Source organism: Dermacentor silvarum, chromosome 11 (assembly GCF_013339745.2).
Source record: "Dermacentor silvarum isolate Dsil-2018 chromosome 11, BIME_Dsil_1.4, whole genome shotgun sequence".
Taxonomy (NCBI): Eukaryota; Metazoa; Arthropoda; class Arachnida; order Ixodida; family Ixodidae; genus Dermacentor; species Dermacentor silvarum.
The window spans coordinates 99,457,188-99,484,578 of NC_051164.1; the positions used below are offsets into that span (position 1 = coordinate 99,457,188).

The 27,391-nt window shown below is 46.5% G+C and overlaps 1 protein-coding gene across 1 annotated transcript in view; it reads right to left on the bottom strand.

The window, feature by feature from the left end:
- The window catches only part of LOC119432780 (uncharacterized), a 48,560-nt gene extending 23,722 nt beyond the window's left edge, over positions 1–24,838 (bottom strand). Inside the window, exons 1-8 of the mRNA XM_049658387.1 lie at positions 24,751–24,838; positions 13,495–13,983; positions 9,672–9,827; positions 9,418–9,579; positions 6,576–6,727; positions 5,187–5,431; positions 3,723–4,007; positions 111–203 (exon numbers count right to left, since the gene is read on the bottom strand). Of these exons, the coding sequence (XP_049514344.1) occupies positions 111–203; positions 3,723–4,007; positions 5,187–5,431; positions 6,576–6,727; positions 9,418–9,579; positions 9,672–9,827; positions 13,495–13,847 (1,446 nt within the window). The 5' untranslated portion in view covers positions 13,848–13,983; positions 24,751–24,838. The remainder of the gene's footprint in view (positions 1–110; positions 204–3,722; positions 4,008–5,186; positions 5,432–6,575; positions 6,728–9,417; positions 9,580–9,671; positions 9,828–13,494; positions 13,984–24,750) is intronic.
- Between the last annotated feature and the right edge of the window lie 2,553 nt (positions 24,839–27,391).

The window sequence follows — 27,391 nt, forward strand, 5'->3', positions numbered from 1 at the left end:
AAGAGGGAAACAAATACACTTCCGACGCCCCGGGGCAGTTAGTTCTACGACTGTCAGTGTGAAATTCGCTCTTCACCTGACAAACTGGCGTACGTTGGAGCACTGCTTACTCCTCGAGTCTGGTCCGGGACGTGAATTGGCTCGTTCAGGTCCCTGGTGAGGTCGAACAGGAGTAGGTAGATGCCGTGAGACGAGTAGAATGCCTGCAACGGGGTTTAGGGACAAAGCGACCAGAACACTATCACTTTGATTTGATATAGAGTAAGAATGCAGCACTCAAGCACAAAACACGTGGTGGTTACCATGACTTTGAGTTTACTTCGTTTACTTCACCTCTGCACTCGTTTTCACGTTGGCCATCCTAGATCGAAAATCACGCGGAAAACCAGGTTTAGAGACGCCCCAAGTTTATTTTGTGTGCGTAGTGTTCGTCGTCTCTCGATGACACGCGAAATGCTTACTTTGCTTCTAGGTCCCTGAGGTCTATGATGGAATTCGACGGAACCTCTGTCTCTGGCTTCTGCACCGCTCATCTTGGTTGATATTATGTTAAGTTCTAATCGCTGGCCGGTGTGATGCACTGCTGACTTCGATACATACCTGAACATTTGTTGCACTATCCGGTGAAAGTCTGAAGCCTTAGGAATGTCTGTAGACATTTGGCAAATTTACTTATAGTGGCAAAGATACTTCGAACTCTGCTATTCTTGGCTTCTGTCAATACACGTGCCGCTGTAGGTGCCGATATTTTACAAATGGCTGTTTCACAAATAAGTGCAGACGTTTGGTCTCTTAGGCGGCCCGTTCCTGCGTCGACGTCGGCGGCGGCGTAACCGAGCTGAACGAGCACAGCGAAAGATAAAAGCGAACGCGGAGCGCAGCGGGTTATGAAACACACGAGGAGGAAAGCGGAGAGTGGAAAGCGAAAAACGGAAGCAGAATTGGTGTGAGCGACGAGTCTGGAAACGGCGGGGCGCTCATCGGAGGGTTGACGCTACTTATCAAAAGCAGCGTTGGCGCGTGGGTGGAGAGGCTTTAGTTCGTCCCGTTTCTCGGGAAGTACGAATCCAGCTTTGTTGGCTGAGACTTCGTTGCTTACAAGAAGTCGGCGAGAAGTCTGCTGGAAGTACTGGTACGTACGTTACCTAAATACTCTTGTAGGACGTACGCCCTCCACTCCTTTTCCATAGTTTTTAAATCGTCATTCCTGTCAAGTCCTGACAGCCCAACTTAGGTTGTTCCATTTGTCTAGATCTCGAATTGCATCTTTGTTCGTTGGGAATTGACCACATATAGGAAGTCTACAGTTCTCGGACATTATGCGTACTCGGACATTATGCGTAAGCGTTCTTGTAGGAAGCAAGCGCCCTTCACACTCTTCCCTACACTCCCTAGCTTTCACTTGTCCCATTTGTCGAGACGTAGAAGTCACGTTTCGTTCATAGTTCTTTAACCGCTGAGAATATGTCACCTTGTAAGGAGCTTGTAAGCAGTCTACACAAAGTACTCGGAAGCTATACGTTAACGTTCTTTTAGGACGTTCGCGCCGTACACTTCGCATTACTGCACCACACTCTGTACCTTTCTTTTCTCTCTCTCTCTCTTTTTGTCCAGTACCGGCATTGCAGCGTTTTTGGTATGCCCCGTTTGTCGCGAAGTCGAAGTCAAGTTGTGCTCATAGTCTTTATTCGTTGAGAGTTTGTCACTTGTATGAAAGTCGTAAGAGGTCTACAGAAAGTACTTCATCATTATACACAACTGTTCTTGCAGGATGCATCCTCCCTCCATTTCACGTTCCCTCCCTGCTTCCTCTAGCTTTTAATGGTCCCATGTGCTCAGAAGTCGAAGTCAGGATGTGCTCATAGTTTTTAATCGTTGCGAATTCGTCACGTTTACGAAGGCCGTAAGAGGTCAACAGAAAGTACTCTGACATACATAAACGTTCTTGTAGGAGGTACCCACCCTCCACTTGACGTTCCCTCCCCTCCCTAGCGTTTAATGGTCACGTTCGTCCAGCCCTGGCACTCCAGGATCTGTCCTCTTGGAACTCGCCGGCGCGGCGGACAGTCGCGCCTTCCTCCAGGCCCCCTTGCCGTTCGCCCTGATAGCGCATGCCTCCCTCCACTCGGAGAACTCCGCCAGGTCTCCGTGCTCGATGAGGCGAAACGGGCCGGCGTCCAGCCTGACGCACGGGTTACCGCGACGGCCGCACTCCGCGATCCTGCGCAGCTTCAGCGCGAACGCCGAGTTCCGGAAGCCCGCCGGAAGAAAGTCGTAGAGGTAGGCGGCCTGCTCGCGCAGGTCCGGTCCCCGCGGCAGGGACGTCCGGTCTACCGGCGGCCGTTCCTCCTGGAAGTACCTGGTCATGAGTCCCGTCTCCGGGTCTTGGCGCGGCATGTCCTGGTGGCGTTCGGCGATGTAGGACAGCAGCACCAGGGCGAACTGGAAGCTCAGGACGCCGGCCACCAGTAGCACGTACTCTAGCGCGTCCTGCCCTTCGAAGAACTGCTGCTTCCGGTGCCACGGCTGGCGGCGGTGCATTTGTCGTTGGCGCCGGTGTCGTTCAACGCGGAAAACGAACGACGCCCACTAGCCGAATGAGGTCTTCTTTCTTCTTGTCTACCGCGCTCTCTGTACTCGCCGTATTTTCACGGGAGGGTGCTGATGATGATGATCATACTCAACTATGGCATAGCCATGCACTCGCTAAGGGGGATATCTCGAGAATAGAGCGGAATAACGTAAGATCACTTTATGCTATTTCTTTGATGCCAGTCTGAATCGCGTTTCTCGTTATTATTTCTTTCCTTTGGCGTCACATTCTGGAATCGAGTGAATGAAGCTAGTTACTTGTTGAGTACGAATACAACTACATATAAATTGGAAATACAGAAAATGGAGCAGGTCAAAATAAACTGAAATAAAATTGAAAAGCACGACTACATCAGTTTATACTTAAAATGTATTCTTTTGAAACTACACATTTTCGCTAATTTCGCGGTAGTAGGTTGATAATTACAATTAGAAATGTAGGTCAAATGTCCTTTTCTTCAATTTTGCGCCGACACCTGAGCGCCGGCACTCAGTGAGACGTCACGGATTTTAGTTTTTTTTTTTTTTTTTTGCTTTCTTTTCCCTCATGTTTGGGTCGTTACGACTCAGTAAATGTCCTTGCAACTTCCTAAGTCCAGTCTTTGGTTCTTTTAGAATAGAATGTAGTCTATCTCAGTGATAAAACAATTTGCTAGGCCTACTGATCTGTACTTTAGGGTACAGATGCATGGCTACGCCCTAGCAGACATCGTTAAAATTCATGACGTCACGTCTTCGTGTCTTTTTCTGGCTTACCGAACGTCTTCTACGGTAAGAGCGCCTTCTTTTTTTCTGATTTTATTATAGGCGGGTGATCTGCTAATGCAGCTCAACTTATGTCTATCTTTAGTGTCCCTTTTAATGTACAAATATGTTTCCGAAAAGTAAGAGCTTTAAAGGGTAGGCAGTTAATCCCAGATAAGCAAACAAGAATTCGAAGGCTTGGTACTGAAAAATGTTCAGGGTAGTTCCAATATTGCGATTATTGATTCCACTGTTCAGTGAAACGATGATTATGAAGCGTGCGCGGAATCTTGCGTAAAGGAAGGTGGTCAACTGGCTCACAAATGGTATTTTAGATCAAGGACCGAACTAAGGACGCGTCCGACTCCGTGCGCGTCCCAACTCACCTGGTGGGTGATAAAGTGCCTGGGCAGGCCGTCGAAGTCCCAGATCATGAAGGTCACCTGACTGCTGGTGACCTGCGCCGTGACTGTCCCGGTTGTGGCGTTGCCGCCTCCCGAGGACGATGACGAGGTCAGCCGGGGTCCCTTCTCGGTCTCCCGGGCGTCCAGGTCTTGTTTGCTTTCGGCTTCTTTCAGGAGGCGTTCGACCAGCGCCACCACTTCGGCCGGCAGGTCCTGGGGCATGCCGTCCCAGCTGGTTGCCACGGGCGTGTCCTTAGTGTGAGTCGACTGCGATTGACAATTTCGTCACCCGGATGACAGTGGTGTCATCCAAAAAAGTCGCAGTTTCGCCCGAAAGCCTAAGCATCGATTGCGATAGCAAATTAGGACAGCTGTATGAAGTAAGGACAGTAGCTTTATCGGCCCTATAAGGTTGTAAACATTCGCTTACTAGCTAAATTAACAAGCATGGTATCACGCGCGCGCAACCAAACATGAACACATCTCACTCGAAGACCGCGGAAACTCGCTGGAGTGAGGAAGCGCGGCAACGCCAGCGAGCGAATTGACCTTCGTGCTGCCTCTCGCTTCAACGCTAAGTGGCGAAAACAGCGCACACGAAGCTATCAGCACTCACTCGGTCTCCTTCGCAGATCGCTTTCAAGATAGGGCCCGCGCAGCCGCGTCATATGCAGCAGCCGCCGAAGTACGGCGGGCGGCCACGATGCTATCGCGCTTATACTTTATACGCAACATCACGGCGACGCCGACGGCAGAAATGCGCCTGGAGTGCCCATATAATTGCTATCCCAGGACAGTGGCGTAGCCAGCAATATTTTTCGAGGAGGAGGGGGGCGTACTTGACCTGGGGAAGGGGGAGAAGGGTGGCAAGCGGTGGTTGTAGCACGTCGTTTTATGCCAGGTATCATGGCACACAAAATTTCTCGGAGGGGGGGGGGGGGAAGGGGAGAGATTACCACTGCTTTCCTCATTGCATAGCGAGGGCCTCCAAACTGGCAGTCTTGATGCCACGAAGTAGTACATGAGTGTTTATTGGCCACTCCCCTCCTAAACTCAGGGACTACGTGACGCCTGCGGTTAAAAGAATGCACACTCTCAGGGCTAATCGTGTACACATGCACAAATACCCAAGAAAGTTGACGGGGAGGACCGCCGCCGTAGTAGGCTAATTGTAAAGCACCGCACGCGAAATGCGGTACGTGTGGGTTCGGCTCCCACCTGCAACGAGTTGTCTTATCGTTCACTATTCATTTGTCTTTACCTCTACCTCACTCTGTCTTTACTTCCTTTACCTTACTTCGACATTTCACTTAAATGCAACAATTAATTTTCCCTGCGCTGTCTCCGACTTTGTTGTGAGTTTCTTAGTGTCGCTGCTGCAACTATTGAACAATGCCTTTGTTTTAGTAGTCATGCCTCTCGTTCGAATCTCAACGACGTACTCGCCTTGACCGAAGTCGAGCGCGTCATGCCGTGTCCCCCGGCCGATCCTTCGGTGACTCCGGCGTGACGCGCGTGGTTGTGCCGGTGCCGAAGTACGCCCTGGCCCTTGACCGAGCTCCGGGTTGAGCCCAGCAGCCGGCGTCGGTCCTCCTGGTGTTGTCGCTTGCGCTGCTGCAGCGTCATCTCGCGCACCACGTTCAGGGCCACGGCCTGGTGGTACTCGGCGTCGCTGATGTGGCCCACGTCCGCTGGTGAGCAGGCACGTTATGTGTCACGCGTTCGTTCAAGGCCGTTGTTGTCGGCAAATGAAAAGTTGACAGTCACTTAAGTATCCTTACGTGATTTGAAGGCGAAAGCATGAGGACTTGTCTAAGTTACCTTCTTAAATTGAAACTCTACCTTAATCCACCTTGCTGTAGTTTGCACCAACCTTTATCCACCTTAAGCTACCCTAACCCACCTCACTTCACTTTAATAAGCCCTAATCCATCTAATTTGTACCAATCTTAATCTACTTTAATCCACTTTAATCTACCTTAATATACTTTAATCCACCCTTATTCACTTCACCGTGTGATTTCGTAGTGCGAGCCGCAGCAGGTCCAGCGCCGGGAACGTGACGTCATCACTTGGCCACGTGGGTTTTGGGATTTGGTACCATCGGTTGATAACGCCGGACGCCGGATTTTTCGCTTTATGGGGCATATAAGGCTCTCGCCTTAAAGATAGTTCTAGCCTGTCTGTATTACGGACTACCAAAGACTCAAACGTAGGCGTCGGTGAAGCCATAAACAGTATAAACGAAGCCAGCGTGGAATGCCGGGTTACCGAAGACGTGGCTGGCACTAACAATGCTGTTAGTGTCGTCTGGTGACACTTTGTCCAACAACGAGTTGGAAACGCTTTGTGCTACACCGGTCTTCCCTTCTAACGGAGCTAAACGAAAGAACTGCATATTCACGGTTACGTCACTGCTGATGCTGCGGCTAAGTATAATGTGGTTGGTTGCCTCAAAATCAGCTCTGGTGAAACTCAGTTCGGGAAACATAGGGATTTCACAGCTCAATTATCGGTAAGCTTCCCATATCAGTAGACCATCACGTGGGCCGGCTGGGAGGAGCTCTTGCCCTGTGTCACGCTGAAGTGCTACTCCATCGCAATCAGAAGGTTCTTTTTATTTTCCTGTTCAAGAAAGGCAAGCACGCGTGAACTAAAAGCGAAATCACTTCCCTCGAAGAAGTTTTGAGCTACTTTTACATGGCGGTTATAGAACTGAGTTCAACGAAAATGAATGCCCTGTAGTGACTAGAAAATAAAAGAACCACACCCAGCCCGGCCCAGCGAAAGTTGTGCAACCCTTCAAGGCACAGTGCGGAATTATTCGGTCCTTACGTTCCACCCAGTTCTGGTCGACGTCCTCGGGCGTCCGGGTCAGCAGTTCGGTGGGCAGCGCCGTCCACGGTGCCCCGTCGCCTTTCTCGGACGTCCGGCAGCAGTGCACCGCGTCCACCACTGACCTCTCCCCGGCGGCCCCCTCAGAACCGCTGGACAACATGGGGGAGGGTGCCAGTTTATTACAATAGTTACTATACAGGTAATATTGTAATCTCTTGTTCCTCTCTACAGCCAACATTTGTCACCGCGTGTCATATCAGGATATGGGTGGGTCCGTACGTACATCGAGAGTTCGGGCCGTCCAGGCCTTCCTTAATCACGCGTTTGGTCTCTCAGTTTCGAGCAGACCTGCCCGCTATGCGCTTCGCCTCCTTCCTCGATCTGCCCGCATTGTCACTCGATTTCGCTCCTCCAGGATAAATTTCTGAACTTCGGCTTGCTTTTCGTAGAAACAAAAAGTGACAATCACCAAAGTATCTTTACGTGATTTGAAGGCGAAAGCAGTATGACTTCTCTAATTGGTTACTTCCATGATACGTGACGTCATACATTGTCACGTGTCCTTCACAACTCCACCTTAATCCACCTTGCTCTGATTTGTACCCACCTTAATCCACTTTAATTTACCTTGCTCTAATTTGGACCAACCTTTCTCAACCTTAATCCACTTTACTTCACCTTAATTCACTTTACTCCACCCTAATAGCTTGTTCTAACACTAATTCTGTATTACTAGTGACATCATACGAGACGCTGATGACGTCACTAATGATGATGATGATCTTTGGTGCCACTCGTTGCCTACAACGCCAGCTTTCCTGCCTCAAGGGACATATAATGATTTCGCATTAATAACACCTGTGGGAGCGTTCTGTGGCAGTTAGGTGGATTGCATTATTATTATTATTTTTTTTTGTCGTTATCCTAGGTGGGGAACATTGAAGTGGTTTCGAAGACACATACGTGCTCCTGAAAGCAGTGTTTTCCACACTATGATAAACTGACAGGAGAAGCCATCTTCTGTGAGTTGTGAGTGGTTCCCTTTGACTCATTTTCGCACAAGTACTCAGACAACATATAAGCAGCTGAAACTGTAGTACAATCATTCTCTCTGTATGGCTTTCATAGAAAATGAAAAGGCATTCGATTCAGTAGAGACACCAGTAGTCATAGAGCCATTGCGTAATCAAGGAGTACAGGAGGCATACGTGAATAATTTGGCAAATATCTACAAAGATTACACAGCTACCCTGGTTCTCCACAAGTTGAAAGTTACCTTTCAAGAAAGGGGTCAGGCAAGGAGACACAATCTCTCCAATTCTAGTTCACTGCATGCTTAGAAGAAGTATTCAAGCTCTTAGACTGAGAAGGCTTAGAAGGGAGGATCAACGGCGAATATCTCAGCAACCTTCGATTGCAGATGACATTGTCATATTCAGCAACAATGGAGACGAATTAGCAACAAATGATTGAGGCCATTAACCGAGAAAGTGTAAGAGTGGGGTTGAAGATAAATATGCAAAAGAAAAAGATAATGTTCAATAGCCTGGCAAGGGAACAAGAATTCAGGATTGCCAGTCAGCCTCTAGAGTATGTAAAGAAGTAGGTTTATCTAGGTCATTTACTCACAGGTGACCCTGATCATGAGAAGGAAACTTCAGAAGAATAAAATTAGATTAGAGTGCATGTGGCAGGTATCGCCAAATCCTGACTGGGAGCTTACCACTGTCGTTGAAAAGCAACGTGTAAAATCATTGCATTGTACCGGTGCTAACATAAGGGGCCAAAACTTGGAGGTTAACAAAGAAGCTCGAGAATAAGTTAAGGACCGCACAAAGAGGGATAGAACGAAAATGTTAGGCCTAACGTTAAGAGTGGTGTGGAGGAAGAGGACTGGCGTTAAGGGAGCGGTGTGGATCAAAGAGAAAACGGGGATAACTGATATTCTAATTAACATTAATAGAAAAAAATGGAGCTGGGCAGGCCATGTAATGCGTAGGGTAGATAACCGATCGTCTATTAGAGTTACAGAATGGACGCCAAGACAAGGGAAGCGCAGTCGCGGACGCAGAAAACTAGGTGGGGCATACAAGCAGGAAATTTGCCGGTAGAAATTGGAATCAGCTAGCGTGAGACAGATAAGTGGAGATCGCAGGGAGAGGTCTTCGTCCTGCAGTGGACATATAAATAGGCTGATGATGACGAGCTCCCTTGAAAATTACTCTTGAAAGCAGTCTTTCCCACACTATGATAAACTGACAGGAGAAGCCCTCTTCTGCGAACTGTGAGGGGCTCGCTTTGACCCACTTTCACACAAGTACGCAGACAACACATGAGCAGCTGAAACTGTAGTGTCTCCTACCGGTGCCTCGTGCCTTGTATAGAGCTTGTTGCATATTTGATTAGCTGTCTCATTCTTTGCACTGCAACCAGAAATGTCGAACCTTAGTCACCTGGCTTTTGCAGACATATAGTATTTCAGTGACGCCTGTAAACTGCTGGTGACATCCAGACTACTGCAAAATATGGAACCTTACAGTTGTAACATCTAAGATTATTGCTGCCCTATACGGCTGGTATTGGCGATCAAATAGGGATGCTGCAAGAGAAGATTTTAGGATGACAGGCTTAATTACCACCCCGCAATAGCGTCAACCAGATTCAACATGACTAGGCCACAAACAATCGAATTGTATCGAAATTGCGTTTGACTTCTGATGATGATGATGGTGGTGATTATGATTTAATGGTCTGCCCTTTGAAACTGTGCGTTGACAACTGGTCACCTAGTCCTGCTAGAGTTACTCAGGTATGATATATACATGCTATAATGCCTTACCCGGCATTGAGCAGCGCCCTCTTGAGGCTAGACTTCCCGGCGCCGGGGCAGCCGACGATGTATAGTCGCGTGCGGTACAGCGGCACGCTGCCTTCGGCGCATGCCTGCTTGTACGCACGCACGGCGTCCGGGCCGCGGGCGACCACTTCCACCGGTGCCGAGCTGCCTGCACAGAGCGCGCGACGCCGTGACGTCAGTGACAGCACGCAACGAAGGTCGAAGAGCTCGCGAATGTCGAGGGCAGTCGAACTCACATGGCGTGACGAACTTTGCCGAGACCGGTGATGCCGTAGAGGTCGACGATGAGCCAGAGCCGCTCCTTGGTGGGCAGTCCGGAGAAGAGGGCTCCTTTGTAGTCGCTGTCTACGAAAAGCTGAAAGTGACCCTGTGCATTCACGTAGAAGGTGAGCCTGCGGTGGAAAGAGGAAAAAGTATACGACGATGTGTTACTCGTAATGTACTATATAATACCAGGACCCTTGTATACAATGAGACGGTGGAGTTTTAGCCTTTACGGAACACCGGCCTAAACCGGACACGTAAGCGTAAGCAGTCGCGTTGGTGGTGCCATCTTGGGGCACATACTTTAACCAGAGGGGAAATGGAGCTTTTATTGCAGTGACCAGCCATATATTCTGCTTAGCTGCTGGTATAAAGCGTCGGCGGCGTCGTAATCGTCTGCATATGCGGTCCTTATTTTTTTTTCCTTTGCAGAGAGCACCTATGCAACGCAAAAACGTTTCTAACGTGTTCTTGGACGAAGCTTCGCAAGATATCGTCGCAAGCGTTATGTGCTGTACAAGCCTCCGGTATAGGCAGGTATTCCGTAAAGGGTAATACCATTTGGTAATACATACGCAAGGTAAAACGTTATAGTTCAACTAGAGTGCCCCAAACTAAAATTGCAGCGGGAATTTTCTGCTTAAATGCGTCTGTAAAGACGTCAGTCATTGACTTATAGTAATTCGTTGTTTCATTTTGGCAAGGACCACGTGACCCACCTCGCCGATGGAACGCCATTCCATGCGTACCCGTTGTCAGCGAAGCATTGGCACGTGAATTCCGCAGCTATAATGTGCAAGTGGCAACTTCGAAAGACGCCTAAACGAGCACATGAACGATGTCAAGATATATATATATATATATATATATATATATATATATATATATATATATATATATATATATATACCGTCGCGCGAAAGGCCGTGGGGGGACGGAAGGGAGGGAGGGGAGGCGACGTTTAGCTGCGGCACCAAATGCGTATTTGTATAAAAACGTTGCGAGGCGAGAAGGTGGGTAAGATTTCCGACGCTGCTCGACGAGTGTCCCATTCTGATCTCGTCGAAAACCTCCGAGCCGCCCCCAGAGGCACCGGCAACAGTCACCAACGCCGCGCGCGCTCGGTGCGAACGCGGGCAAAACGCCGACGGCGTCGACAACTGTGCTGCGCGTTGCTGGTGCTGCTGCATGTCCAAGTTTATACAGCTGATAAAACTTCTATCCTTATACTCCGTATAGCTCTCTACTAATTTGCTATCGCAATTGATGTTTCGCCTTTCAGGTGAAACTGCGACAAATTTTTTAACTAATAACCAATTCACTAATCCATTACTTTACGGCAGTTACTGCAATTTAGGAATTGTAGCCGGTGAGTTTGCCAGGTGTATCCACTTAGAATGAATTTTCAGGATGACACTAGTTTCGAGATATTCATTGCCAAAGTGTGCGATGAAATACATGGACGTTCCAGTTACTTTTGTGCTTCAGTGCATGAAATGGCGTTATATATATATATATATATATATATATATATATATATATATATATAAAAGTGGAACAACAGCGCATTTCGATGGCTCATGTCTCGGAACGAGTGCCATCCTCAAAATTCGTGCCAAGTGAATATGCCTTGCAAGCTCAACGTCTACAATTCGTAAATTGCGCTATGTACCGTAAGGTAAATAAATAAAAAGTTAATGAATGCATTTTGTCAATTAGTTGATTACGTGTTACAATTTTTCTTTCAAGTAATGCCCGCTTCTCTGAAAATCCAGCTCATGCAGTGGAATGATGTTATCTGCAACATGCGATTCTCTAAAATTTCATAAAACTTAAAAAAGAGCACCTCCTATGTATAGGATAGGATAGTAATAAACGTATGTATTTCGTGTATATATACTATCATATGTGAGCGATGTGCTCAATTCACACGCGAAAATAAGTAAATAGAAATCTTTGGAAGCGGCCGCCGTTATCCCCGCCCCAAAACCCCTCGCAAAAATTATTCCTGGGTGCGGACCTGACTGATCTTATCATTTATTTTTTTGCTGTCCTGACCTAGAGCAGCTAACATGGGCGAATTAGGATCGAAGCGGGTAGCCTGGGCACAGCCAGACCGGAGCCCGGTACGCTCCTGGCAACCGGTTTCCTTTCGGAAACGGTAACGGTAAGACGGTAATGCTATGAGGGCTAAAACTCTCTATCATTTCGGTCGTGATCTGCTTTTCTATTCGATATATATATCCCGACCAGCCCGTACGTCGTCCGATTATCGATTTCGTTGCAAATAACTCTTCGTATAAGGTAGTTAACTGTATGTCACGGTTTGAGTTCGTGGTAACCTATGATACAAATAGACATAACTTTGTATCGCCCGCCTTCTGCGCTTTCGATTGAGGGCGGCAGTATTGGAAGTGAATGCGTTTGTATATGTAACTTGATGTTGCATGGTGTGTAGGCAGAATAACACGTCGGTAGACTTGAAACAAGTATTGGACCGTTTGTAAAACTGACTCATAATCACCTGTCTTTCTCATTGAAGTTTCCCTGTCCCTTTTTCTTTCCTTTACGCTTACACCCCACCGTGTACTAGCAGGCCAAAGCCATGTTCCTCCGGTGTTGCTCACCATACATCCTGCCAATGAATTTTTTTATAGGCGGTATACCATCAGCTTCCACCGAACGCAGCATTAACGATCAGTTATCTGTGTCACATAGGGCGAACAGTCGGTGTACACTGCGATAACTTTGGCAGTTTAGAAGGCGGTGGAGCACATATTACTTGAATTCCTCGTGACGAAAGATTTTGTCTTCGTGACAAAAGACGAAATGCGTACTGTGACGAAAGATGGCTCGAGCGCCAAGTGGACATGATTTGTCACGCTCCCCGGACGTTACGTGACGTCTTGGGTCCTATATGCCCTTCCCTTCTAAACAGCGGCAGGCCTATAGGTTCATTGCTCAAACATGCCTTTCAGAAATGGGCCTTCTCGGAAAGCGTGAGTCAAAGTTCGCTTCGTGATACAGGAAGGCCTGAATTTTTCACCATCGTCTCGCCTGTAAATATTGTTGTCGGATTACCCGCATTTTCTAAATGCGTAAGCATTTCTATGCCTACTCAACGAGAAACATGTCCGTCCGTCACGTAAGACGAATGCAATTGCTCATACCCCCGTAAAAGCAAGCAAAAAATGCAATCGCTCATACCCCCGTAAGGCTAAGGCCACAAGCGCTCAGCAAAGGGAAGCGAACAGTTCATGCATTCATTGAAATCACCTATAGAACACACAGAACAGCATATACGTTCCAATAAAGAACAAGCTCAAAACAAGCATCCGAACCATCAATAAAGCATTGCATACCCCCCTCAACAGTTGTAGTGGTGGTTTGGCAACAGCTTCGCTGTACATTCACTTTCGCAGGTTGATAACGACCGATAAGGGTTGATAAAGAGTCGGATGTAGTCCGACAAGAATGATAACGACCGATAAAGCTTGATAAGTGTTTGTGCTGGTCGGATCAAGTTTGATAAGATTTATAATGACACCGCGCTGCGTGGAGAATGAGCAAGTGCAACGATGCTTACGCAAGTCCAGTGGCGTTTCTTCATCAACTTTTTTTTTCCATTCTCCTCTGGTAATTTCCCACCTCCCTTTGCAAAGTAGCATGTCAGCGGTCTTGTGCACGCCCACAAAAAAAAAAAAAAAGTGCCTGCCTTCACTAAAGGACATTTTTTTCTGTGTGTCTGTATGTGTCTGTCTGTGTGTAAACCTACAAAATCGGCAGGGGGCTCACTTGAAACAGTGAGCGATCCATCGCTCTGGCAGTGGTCGGATCCAGTATCCCTGCTTGGAGGCCAGGTCGGGCCAGCTGAACCGAGGCAGCGCGATCGCACCGCCGGGGTTCGCCGTCGACGTCGTCGTCACGGTCGAGCTGACCACGGCGGTGGCGGGGTCGTGCGTGGTCAGCCCCAGCCGCAGCGCGCCCGTCCAGGAGTCGTTGGACGTGAGCTGGAGCGAGAGCCGCGAGCCGACGGCCACGGGCTTGGCGCTGAACGTGACCGCGTCGCAGAAGGACGTGAGCCTAGTGGCTCGCTTGCCTCCTTCGTCGATGAGCACGTTGGCCCCGTGCACGCCGTGGAACCGCATGCCGGCCCCTCCCCCCTCCTTCCGCTATGCGACAGGTCAACCCCTGGCGGCGACGGCCTTTCTTCCCGCTTGTTACGTCATCGTTTGTCGCCCGTCGGCCGTCTTCGCGGCTGAAGACGCTTCTAGAGCAGCTCTCCTGTTAAAGGGAACAGAGACAGAGCGAGAACAGTCTTGCATGATCTGTAGAAGGAACACAAAATGAGTAGGTTGGCACAGAGAGGGAGAGAGAGACAAAATTAGTCAGTTTCGCCCGAAGAGCGTGCACTGACAGCGATAGCAAAATTTTGCATTGCGCTTGAGCTTCTCAGACGGGGTTCTAACAGTACGCGGATGCGACATGTTGACGCGACGCAGCACGCAAGGCAACTCTTTCTGGGCAGAAGAAACAGCGCCCAGGCGTCTCATGATGCTAACATGATCAGGAGCGTCGCCAGGTGGCGTTGCAGGCGCCGCACCTCGATGGTGCACGCACGAGATTAGACCGACGGGAAAACGTCGGCGTTAGTCAGCGTGCAGTGAGGTGCATTAGACGACGTTAGCTTGACGTTTACTGCCCGTTCCGCGCAGACCAGTGCATACACGCAGCAGCTCAGCAGGAACGCTAGTGCGCCTGCGCAAAACGCTCATGCCAGCAGCGGAAGGCAGAACTCTGCCCTGGCTCCGCCACCCGGGCGATTGAGCGCAGCGTTGAACGGTGTATCCACTTCACTTAGTCGTTTTTTTTTGCGTCAAACGAACTGCGCGACTCTGATGACCCTCTAAACCCTCCGCGCGTGTGCCGCGCATGCGCCGTAGATAGGAAACGCGTGACAACGGCGACGGTGCGAACATGCCCCCTGTGTCCCTATAAATGAATAATAAAAAGTAAAAATAAATAAAAGGTGGGCCAAACCTCGACGCTAACGAACTAACAACACATTGTGGTTCATATGATTCAATGAATAAATGCTGATTATATGTTTCTGTTTTGTCTTACATGTTCATTATTCCCTCATTTCGTATCTTATCCGCATCGTATTCCACGTAAAAATTACGTTCACTTTGTCTTCTTTAGCGTCGACAGTGGTTAGCCCTTTAATGGGCCGATCCCGGGGATAGTGAAGTCAATGGTGCAACGTGGTTAATTTTCGACTTTACTAGCGCTAATTACGCCCGCACCGTTAATTTTACTGTGCGGCTAACTCTCTCTTGTGGCCACCAGTGAAGCCGCCTTTCAGACACCAATGCCTCGTGCGAGCCATAAGGGGGGGGGGGGGGGGGGGGGGCAGGAGTATTCTGTAAGAGTCCACCTAGTGGACTGTCCATTTCGGCTGTCGCCGAATATACAGTCCCATATGTGGACTCTTACAGAATACCCCTCCTGCTTAGTCCAAGCGAACGCGCTCCGTTTCCCAAAGTGTGCCGTACGGTGGCTTTGCCGCAACGTGTCTATATCTACGGCGGTGCACCCTTTACAGGGGCATAGTGCAATCGGTTAAATTTTAGACTATATTGTCGCTTAATTACGCCCGTACTGTTGTTAGCTTTACATATTCTGCGACTATTTCTCGCTTCTTGTCTCGTTTAGACCTACAATTTGATACCTCTTGCAACTCGCTAAGAGCTCTGTAGGCGTGAAAGAAAGGGCCGTTTTTTTTTTCCTGCAAATGGTTACAAGATACCCAGGTACACGAAACCGGCGTGAAGTCAGTTAAGAAGATATTGTCTTCAAAAAAGTTTATTGGTATCAGAAGAGATTGGCCTAGCCAGAGTCTTCAAGGTTGGTGAAACCTGAAAGAAAGTGGGATCAAAACGAAAACAAAGCTCACACACACACACACACACACACACACACACACACACACACACACACACACACACACACACACACACACACACACACACACACACACACACACACTACACGTACCCTAAAATACACTTACATACACTTACATACACGGAACACAAATGCACTAACACAAAATTTATTCACAATGTCTCACTGAAGCTAGCTGTATCCTGCAGAAATGCTATAAACTCTTGGGTCGCAGTCAAGGTTTACGACATTATCACGGTCGAAAAACATCCCGCAGCCGAAGTCGTGTGTCGTGTGTAAAGGGCTCCTCAAACAGCCCTTGAGGTTGGCACAGTCGGCCACTCATATTTGCAGCCATGCGAGTCCAACGTTATTTCCTTTAAAGGAATCGAGACAAAAGGCCGGGAAAACAGCTTGACAACAGTCCCTGGCGCCATACCGCCAGACAGCAAGTACAGCAGTACGCCATAGAAACGTTCAAGCTTAAGAAAGAAAAATACACATTCATGCAAATAAAGGCGTAAGTACATGCAAAATAAAAAGGTATAATACGTAAGCTAAGTGTGTTTATTTATTTATTTATTTATTTATTTATTTATTTATTGAAAATACTTTCAGGCCCGAAGGCACTACAGAAAGGAGTGGGGAAAAAATGACAAGATGTGCAACTAACAAAAATGATACAAGGCATTTTGTAAAGCGATCTTGAACTCGTGATCATCAGTTATGCTTGCGATTGTGGAGGGAAGGTGGTTCCATGCGACGCTTGTCCTAGGAACAAAAGAGTCATTACACAATTTTGTGCGACAAGACGGTAGACCAACCTTGAAGCGATGATCGGTCCTTGAAGAAATATAATGAGGTGGATGAAACAGGATGTCCTTTAAATCGTTGTTATAATAATAGATTTTGTGAAAAAGATTAAGGCGAGATGACTTTCGACGCAACGAAAGGTCAGGCAAGTTTAGGGTTTTCTTCATAGACGTGACACTGGAATGACGTGAATAATTCGATAAGATGAAACGTGCTGCGCGATTCTGAATAGCTTCAAGAGTTTGAATGAGGGTGGTCTGAGTAGGATCCCATATGGCGCATGCGTACTCTAACTTAGAACGTACCAGGGTTTTGTAAAGTGTTAGCTTCAGAGACGATGGGGCATCAAATTTGATGGGGCATTCTCATCAAATTTGATGAGACAATTTGATGGGGCATCAAATTGTCATCAAATGTTCAGAGACGATTGGGCATCAAATCAATCAATGGGCATCAAAGTGTTGAGTCCAATTCCACGACAAATGTGAATTTCTGCTCAAAAGGCATGGCGAGTTTAATTTTTTTTATGAATCACTGAATGAATGGTCGCAGAAACTACTCCAGAGTGAAACTTCGAGGCTACGTGACCGGTCCATCCCTGGAATTGAGCTTTTTTGCAAGTTTCGTGTCTCGTAAGCTTTTGTGGCCGACCGCACACATTCGTGTTAAAACTTAAAGGGCTCCTCGCCAGCCCACATAGAAAATGTTGGTTATACACTAGGAGTTGTTACGTGCCCTCTTGGGAACGTTCTACCGCAAGATTTTTTCACATTGGTTCATTAATAGCCGAGATATACACATTTCAGTGCCGCGAACCCATGATTTCAGGAGGCGAGCGTCACCGCCAACAAGGACACTGTCTCCACTTGCCCCGTCTAGCCTCTGTAAGCGAAATTCCTTCCCTGCGTTCTCCCATACCGGAGCTGGAGGATCGCGTGGCGCATACGTCGCGGGCCCCGCCTTCTTGTTTTTCTCGCTTTCTTGTTGCGCGGTGCATTTCCGCTGACAGTGGCGCGCACGAGCTGTTGCGTTTGTCTCGTTCCGCGCAGCGCACGATTTGGCGCGCGGAACGTGTCATTTGTGTCACGTGTCACAATGAGTTACGTCACAGCATATACATGTACGTAGGCGCACTTGCTGATATACGTCATCCGTCATACGACGACGTCTTGGAGCGCGGCGCCCGCGAGGAGAATGCGTTTAGTTTGAAAATTCAGCTCTTTGCGCGCATTGTACGCACTTCGTTCGTCAGCTCAAAATGCCAGACCTGGTGAGGGGCCCTTTAAGCGCGACAAGTGGACGGAAAGTACGCACAACACTAGCGCGGTGTCCGTGTGCGTCTCTCAGTCCTTATCTACTTTTCGCGCTGAAGTTTCGACGCTGCAGCAGTCAAGAATACTCCGGCTTGACGAGGCCTCGATTCCCAGGACAGCTGACCACATGACTCAATTACTGCGTTCACGTGTCACTAAATTCTTGTTACTAAATATTCTAGAGAGAACTTTGGCTCTGCGATTGTTCAACTCCCAAAGTATATGGATTTGTCTAAATTCCTACATGCGGACATGAGAGGCTCTTGTGTTGTTGTTTTTATTACGGTTTTTCTATACTTCCAAGCAATCGTACATTTCAAGGATAAGTCTCCGCGCACATGAATAATCACTACGAATTGCTGCAGTTATAAGGCAATGCTATTGTTTGAATTGTGATGAATTTGTAAAGTCACAAATCCGTTCCCAAATAAAAAGGATGAAATTTATAGGCAAATCCATGCACGCTGGACCGCCATGTACTTGAAGCTGTCGCAAACACTATCGCCAGATTTCCCTCTAATAACAGGAAGTTATGCACGTGATGACCGTATGATATCAACTTGGAAAGCAGGACTAATGTTTCTCCAACGTTGGGCCATAATGAATCTAGCATTGAACCACATTTTGCTATTCATTGGATCTACTTTGACCCCGCTTCCGTTTACTTGAGGACTAACGCGTTGAAACCTGTGTGTAAAAGTAAAGGTACATCAGGATATATGGTTACGCTTTGCCTTCAGGCTGTTCTAAGGAAGACTTCGGGCCAGAAGATCCTTCTGGGAGATTAGTTTTGGTAAACATGTGGCCCAATCTTAGTTGAAAGAGAAACCTGTCACATAAGAAACGTCGGACAAGAGAAAAAGTTACACTATTGGAGAACGATTTTTTTTTCTTCTCAGTCGTGCTACGTTGTTTGCGCTATGTTCTTACACGTCCATAAATTTGCCGATGGAACTGTAGTCTTAGCCAAATAGTTTGCTGGGCTCCCCTGCGCGCGTAAAAGCCGTTGATACAGGATCCCCACAGTCAATCATTTCGAAACTCGTCGAAAATGGAAAGTTGGATGCAGTCAACTGTAATAGGGTTTACAAATCCGTAACTCATAAGCGAAAACTGATGCCGGAGTTTCGTAAATTACATCCGTTAGAGCATGTAAAGCTGGCAAATGCGATGCGTAAGTTTGCAACTCACGTGAAATTTTTCGCAACGCTAACGAAGGTTTTGGGAGAGCCCTGCTCATAAATAAGCGCAATATTTCAAAGCGCTGTACAAAAGCATCGTTTCTGTCTGCTTTAGACACCCATCAATATGTGCATATATCGCTTTTTGTTTTATTGTCAGTTTAGTGTTGTGAACTTGATTGTTCAGTTTCATTTTTATTTCGCAATTTTCAAGAATTTTTGTAATGACTTGACAGCATAAACTAGAAAAAAAGCCCCCCCCCCCCCCCCCCGCAGTCCTCAGCGCATATAACTCTAGTTTTACCTTTAATTGCACCAACTTTTATCGAAATCGGTACAGCGAATGGCGAGAAAAACGATTCATCTGTTCCCGTGTATTTACATATGGCTACACCACACTACTTTCATGACACAGTTGCCGGTTCGATAGGCACCAGTCGAATTAGGAAGCAGAACACTCAACTTTATTTACGAGGGGCGGTATAGAAGTATCCGGAAACATGCTGCTCTGCCTCGATGGATTGTATAGTATACGCTGCTCCGCTGTCAGAGGGGCGTCTCTGCTATGAGTAATGAACCAAACCTGCAAGATTTTGTTGGCGAGGATAGCGTCAATCATTCACATCGTGTGTTTCTGTAATGCAATATCGACGTTTCGCTCTGGCGTGCGTGCTTTAATTTTATTCGCGCACGCCCGAGCTCGACGCCACGTACGCTTTTGTTCAGTCGTGAGAAGGTGGGAGCACGAATTTTTCTGCGGCGCGACTCACTTCGAATTCATCCGTCGAAGTTTGCGTTTCAGGTCCTCGCACAACAAGTCGTGGCTTTCAGAAAGATCGCGGATGGCAAAGTGGCGACGTTCATTACTCTCTTCGCGAACTCTTGCGACCTGCGTCGGTAATCGCAGTCGTAAGACGTCCGAAGCTCTCGTCATTGTCACCCTCGTAAATTGTAGTCGAGGCTCACGTCTTGATCCCAAGATGCGTGTTTTTAGCATTCGGTGCGTCTCTGCTGTCGTCTTTCCAAGGCTAGGAATCAAAACTTCGCGCTCATTCCTTGTTCATTCAAGTCGCTTATCACGGCCAACACGAACCAGCATCGACGTATATACCCTCCTAATACCCCTTGCACAATACATTGCGCATTACCTTCGACGTTTTTTTGCGAAATTCACTCGGAAGTGATGACGCAAAATATTCATTCTGGGTACAGAGTACGGTACATGTGTAACTGTATAACGAAGTGGTTTACTCATATTCTTGTCATCCGCTTCCGGGAAATTCGACACTCATTTGATCTATACCTCTGTGTCGTCCCAGACGGCGGAATGAAACCTTGAGGTGTGCTACGAAATCACTTATATAGACCGCATGAAAATACCGGACGCGGCAGCAACATGGCAGTGTAGTACATGTAGTTCCATCTTCATCTCAGGCAATGAAATGCAGTCGTTACCATAGCAAACATGAGGAGATAGTGAATGTTATGTTTCATGAAATTTGTTTGCGGGCTGCCATTCTCAAAATTCTGAAGAATTCTTTAGTCGAGAACGTAAGACCTTAGCAACGTAACCCAGATATACCGCGTGGATATGCGTATAGCATACACATGGATAAATATATGCGGAGCGCCATGGCGACGCCGACGACGAAAATTCGCTTGGAGTGTCCATATAATTGCTATCGCAATACGATGTGATTAATAAATGCCGGTCATTGGAACGGCATTTAGTGGTCCAATTTTGTTCCGTGCGTCGGTGCCGACGTCATGGAGTCTTGAATCTGCTTCGACCACGCCTGCACCGTGTTGTAGCTCATATTGAACACGACTGTATACTTTTTTGCGGTATATATTCACAACTACTACTTCTCAAGCTCGATTGCTCTAAGAGGCGTACGTTACTTGCACGGGAAATCGAAACGTAGAATTGACTAATTAACAGTGTCACTATTTCAGATTTTAGCTAATTTAGGACACGTGTTGCAATGTACGTGTTGGAGCCGGTGAGTTCGCTCGGCGCCCCACTTAGGATTTCCGATGCTAACGTCAGTTTCGGTATTTGCGTTCTCAAAATATATTCTTTGGTCTTCCAGATATGTAAGTGCATCCTGCACTGCTTAAGAGGGCGTTTTTTTTTTTTTTTTTAATTTAGCGGAACTGATACAAACAGTGCTTGTTGTCCCAAGTTTGGCGGCGCTTATTTCATAACTGGTGCTCTGTAGATTCAAAATGCGTTTCAAGGTAACGTTCCAGGCCAACGTTCCGACAGGGAGACTTGTCAGCCAAGTCCGCTTGGACCAGTGTGCTCAAAATTAATCTATAAACCTCCGCTACGGCCTCCCTCATAAATCATGCAATGTGCAGATTTTTTGGTGTTAAACTCTACAGATAATTAATTTGATTTTTTTTAAAGAACTTGATCGAGCTAAAAAACATGGTGATATAGTCGCAGCAAAAGTTATCGGTGCCTCAAAATTTTCCCTAGATTTATTTGTGAAATATTCATTTAATGGCGGTCGAAATATTTATTTTGTTGTTATACATTGTTTCTATAAGTTTGTTTCGCTCCGTGCCGCGGGTGGGTCCGAATAATCGAAGTGTCCGAAAATATGAAGGTTGCTAAGGTAGTAGTATCATTTAAAAGGGTGATGAATTAGATATAAAAAACTATCGTCCGATATCGATCCTCTCTGTTTTTTTTTATTATTATTCAGAAGGGTGTCAAAAATTATTCTAAGTCAGCTATTTTCATTCTGTGAAAAATTGAAGATAATTTCAAATGCTCAATATGATTTTCGTAAAAATAGGTCCACTGAATTAGCTCTTCTCGATCAAAAAGAATTTATATTGGAGAACGTCGAACATAAGCTATTAACAAAAGGCATATTTGTTGACTTTACACAGGCGTTTGACCATATTAATCACAACATTTCATTCTACAACTTAGAGAAATATGCTAATTAGAGGACATTCCACTTCAATTATTAAAATATTATCTTAATAACAGACGTCCAGTTTGGTTCTGTAGGCAATAATACATCGGTAACCAAATCAATCTCTTGTGGCGTACCACAGGGCAGCATTTTGGGTTCGTTGCTCTTCAACTTATACGCTAACGATATTACTTCTATCTACGAAAAGGCGAAATTTATAATTTACGCAGATGACACAAGTGTTTTCATCTCGTCCGGTTATTTCACCAATTTAATTACTATGGCAAATGACTTCTTGTGCAGTCTATCCCATTGGTCCACAGAGAACTGTTTAAAAGTAAATATGGCGAAAACAAAGGCTGTAATTTTTCATACCAAATGCATGAGCCTTACTTCAGATCTAACATTAGCGTATAGATCTACAAGTATAAAAGCTTGCTCATTCTGTAAAGGTGTTAGGGGCACACTTCACAAGTACTATGCAATGGGACGACCATGTAAGCTCTGTACTCCAAAAACTTAGCCGCATAACAGGCGTTTTAAATCGCTACAGATATACTTTACCCGTCTCTTGTAAAATTCCTAATTTATAATGCTTTATTTGTGTCTCACATTACATTATGGGCATCTTGTATGGGGCACCATGACTCAGTGTAAATTGAGTAAATTCTTTCGTATGCAGGAGAAAAAAATACGTGTCATCGCTAATGTACCGTATGCCGCCCATACTGAAAACCTGTTTGCGAAATACAACATTAATTGCTACAGCCCATAACATCTATAACTGCAGACTATTACGCGAATATTACTTTAGTAACAAACGTAATAATACCTTACTTGTAGAACTTGCAATACTATCCGTCAATTCATACCGTTATTCAACTTGTACACCTGAAGTATGGAAGGTTCCGCGCTCTAGAACCAACTACGGTTGTCAAATGCTGTGTAATAACCTTCCAAGATTACTGAATTCGTATGATAGAACAGGCTACAATTTAGAGGATTTATCGCTGTCAGAATTTAAAACTCTATTGCTTTCACTTCTTTAGAGCGCGTTTGTGAATGTTTAATAATATATGTTATGTTGTTGTTTTTTTGCCTATATATGTTACCAAGTGCATATCATTTAATTATTTCAATGCTGCAGTGTGTTTGCATTGTGGAAATATTTCATTGTTTTTCATTTATTGTATAACTGTAATGATTTATGGCCACTATATAAATACAATACATATGGCGCTTGATGTGTTACTCCATGCAGCCATATTGTACCTAAGGGGGTGAGGTTGCCTCAAGCCGCGTCTGTGCGGCTTTTCCCCTTATCCACCTCCATTTACCACTCCTCTGTACGTGTGTGTGTGTGTGTGTGTGTGTGTGTGTGTGTGTGTGTGTGTGTGTGTGTGTGTGTGTGTGTGTGTGTGTGTGTGTGTGTGTGTGTGTGTGTGTGTGTGTGTGTGTGTGTGTGTGTGTGTGTGTGTGTGTGTGTGTGTGTGTAAATGGTAATCAATAAATCCAATCAAATCAAAAATCATGTAATGAGAAATTGGTCAGCGACCGCATCTGTGTTATTTCGAAATCGTCTTTTCTCTAAGCTAGACGCAAATGAAGAATCGTAAACCAATTGGTGTCAGTACGACAACCGTAGTAAAGCTTTAAAAATCGTGATTTTTTTGACAAAATCGTAAAAGTTGGCATGGTATGGACTCAAAACACATACTCGCACAGGCAACAGGTGAACGGTAGATCTAAGCCTAATTACACGTAGTATTCCCACCTCCGCATAAAACCTTTTTGGCATAGGTGGGCCTTTTGCGCGAGCCCGCTGCCGCTAGTCTATATGCACTAAAAAAAAAATGTCTTTACTCGGGACAAAAGAAAAATGCTCCGGTTAATCTGAAATGTTGAATCTCAGACATTCAGCCAGACCGACCGAACGTAACATATACACCCAGACATGTAAAGTCCTTTTCAACACCACGGCTTAAAATGCAAGGCCACCATATTATGATGTTTCGGCTGAACATTCTCGCGAGCGATTTAAACCATATTACACAAAACACTGGAAGTTAATAGGCCGTATTCTTTTTGTACGATAATCTCTCCGAACAAATCGTTTCGTTGGAGCGCTGAGGGGATGGTGGTGGGCTAGTATAGCTTGGCCGTTGTAGAAGAGACAACGCAGTTTTTGTCGCACGTATGAACACCGAAAGAGACAAAAGTGTCTTTATCCCTACCGGCGAATGTAATCTGCCTAAGCCGCAGTATTTCCGCGAAGAGATACATGTGCTTGAAGACATGTCCATATAGCTTTGTATACGCCGTCTATACCAAAGGTCTGATTCGAAATTATTACCCCATTCAGGTTTTATTTTTCTAAACATTCGGCGCTTTCAGACGCATGCGTTTGAAGGTGTATCATGTACAACCTTACCAAGTTAATACGTTTCTAAGAAGACAAGGCACGTATCGTGGATTTTTGGGCGGAGGTGGTAGGGAGCGATGTTTTCTCACGTAGTAGTTTATGTCCCTTGACGGCTTACAAAGCAAGATAGATCCCCACATCGCTGAGACAACATTTCACGATGAGAAGGGGAGATATCTACATTTTATCTCTCTCTCTCTCTTTCTTTTTTCGTTTTTTTTTTTTCTGCTCTGGGAGTCACGTTCAACCCATTCGGGGAAAGGTGACAAAATGAGAAATCGCATTTCAAATACACTCCCTACAGCGACGGAAACAGCGGTTCGCGTCACGCCGAAGGTTTACCTCCAGAAGAAGGCAAATACTCTCGAGGAATCCGGAAAGAGCTAGTGCGATATTTCGCGCCTTGAGCGGACACGAAGGAATGTCGCCGGTGGTCGCCTCACCGATTTGGAAACCGTCGCCTCGGCTGCCTCGCAGGACCGGGACTCCAGGGAACCGGGGGGCCTTCACTCGTTCGCACGCCAACTTCACATTTTGCAGCCGCGCGACAGGACGCGATTAGCGGAAGAAAAAACAAAGGAGAGAGAAAAGCGAAATGAAAGAAGAAAAAAAAATCAAGAGAACGAACGAGAGGAAAGGTTGGCACAAAGAAAGAAAAGATCCCACGCGGTTGTTCGTCTGCTCTGGGACTCCAAGCGAAGCAGACGAGTTTTTGTGTCGCGGTTCGTTTCCATGGAGACCCGATCGCCGCACCGTGTGTGTCCTCGTCGCGAGTTCTACGCAGAGCTTTTCAATCATCGCAGCTGTGAAATAATCCACGTGCAACATGTCTCTAAAGTCGTCACAATTATTGATCAAAATACTGTAGTCTACCAATTGCCGCGGCATCTGCCTGTGTGCTTAGAAGGAGAAATCGGTCAGATTTGGAGGTAATTGTTGCCAATAAATACTTACATTTATTACCCATGGAGGGCGCGTGCATCTGCTAGTTTTCTGGAATTGATCAGATTACAGGGGCAGGTTTCGCAGTGGAGTTTCACTACTGCTTCGGCTGAAGCACTCTGGCTCTACGTGGGGTGCATGGGCGGCGCGCGCGCGGATTGACGTTTCCTTTCTTTTTCTTTTTTTTGCCGTTCGAAAACAAACAGCAAAAGAGTAATGACGAAACGCCGGCAATTTGGCATGGTCACGTGTCGCATGCGCAAAGGGAAAGGGCAGTTGAGGCGCACGATTACAAATATGTCTCGCGCGTGCGGTTTACGGAAAGGAACAGCGTGTTTTGTATCGTCTGGACGATGGTTGCTTCGGTTTCGTCTGCTTTCCGGTTCCAGACGCAAACGAGCGTGTACGTCAGGAAAGGCTTAAGGAAGGAAAGATAAAGGCAATGAAATTAACAGCCCAGCTGCATAAGGTGGTAATCCCGGCATCCATTTTTGGTATTTGTTTGTTTCGATCCTTGTCTTGCCTTGAATGTTTTCGTCTGTAGGTGACTATCGGCGTCGTTCATCGCCTGTTGCAATTATCGCGCAGGTTACGACTCCGCGAATGCAAATGAAGCTATTACGGCGGCGCGCCAGAAGTCGATTTGCGAAAGCAAAAAGGTGCACTACGCGCATTACGATGATAACGGCGCGAGGTATCGCGTTGTTTATGAAGGCAGAAGTTAGGAGCGCTAAAAAGGCTTGTGACATCGTGTTGATGGAACCAGGAGTATACAAAACGTAGTTACAGTATGTCAATCAGTACATCTAGTAGAAAGAAAATATATAGTGTATTCCGCATTACATATACATACTAAATAATTTCGTACGTTGTAATCGCCGAGCCCCCTCCCCACCGGCGATGCCGAAGCCAATATCATCTGAGTATCACCGCACTAATTGCAATCCGAAAACGGCGCAAGCACTTTAGTAGCACCCAAAAGCAATCCACACCAAAGGGAAAATATGCGTTCATCTTAGTCCGAGTTTGATTGAGGCTATACTGTCCAATCAAACCAGGCCCTACAAGTATACTCTACACATTCATTGTTAAATGTCAATGTGGAAAAAAAGATATAGATAGAAAGCTATGATCATAGAGGCCACTGAAGGAGGCGCTCTACGCGAAAGCGGTTGCCTCGCTTCAATTGTCATGGCTTATAGAGCTGCTCGCGTGAAATTACCGTAGGAGCGAGCCAGTAAATATCACCGGCAAGTCATAGCCATTAGAACAAGTCTTGGAAAAAAGCCAAGCGGGGCAAGAGCTAAACGCGCTAAACCGAATCGCGTTCCGTTTACCATTGGCGTTGCTCCTAACATTATACGCTACGCTGATAGATACGCTAATGTTTACTTCGTTTTAGCCCATTAGTGGCGTGGTGTCTTCTCATTCCTCTTTTTTCTCTTTTGCTTTTGGAATGGTAATTGCCAGAGTGGTTGATAATGCCCCTTGTCCAAGGCTGTATGCTGGTATATTATAGTGCTGCTGCTTTTGCGTCGGTCGCCGTGTATCGGCAACGCGTACACGTGCGAACAATGCCCTGGGAGATGGACGCGTATGCATCGTAGCGTACGTGCGGCCACACAACGCACGCCATCACGTGTTCGCTGCGTGATGGAGTGCGCCGACGGCTCCCCTCGATAGTGTGCAGCGTACGCTTCTGCCAGCGACACTTACCTGTCGATGCTATATAGCCCGTTCGCGAGCAGTGTTTACAATGCCTGCTGCCGCGAGCCCTGTGATATATACATTAGCGGTGCATGCAAGACGAAGCACTCCATGTACGTGACACTCTTTTTTTCCGTGTCCCGGCCCTCCGCCCTGAGTTGTTTTCGATGTGACGTGGGGCAGCAGCGGGATCACGCATTCTGTGTAAACAAAAACGAATGGGGGAGGGGCATAGAAAGAAAACACTAAGCCCCCTACCATAATCTCATATATGGCTTTATATATGGGAACGTACAGGTTTTGTACAAGTTAGGTTAGAGGAACAGGTTAAGTTAGGGAACATACAGGTTTGCCGTTTACATTATACGGGATTATGGATATGGTGCATACGGATTTAATAGGGTTATGAAGTAACTACGTGTATATTTTTACAGC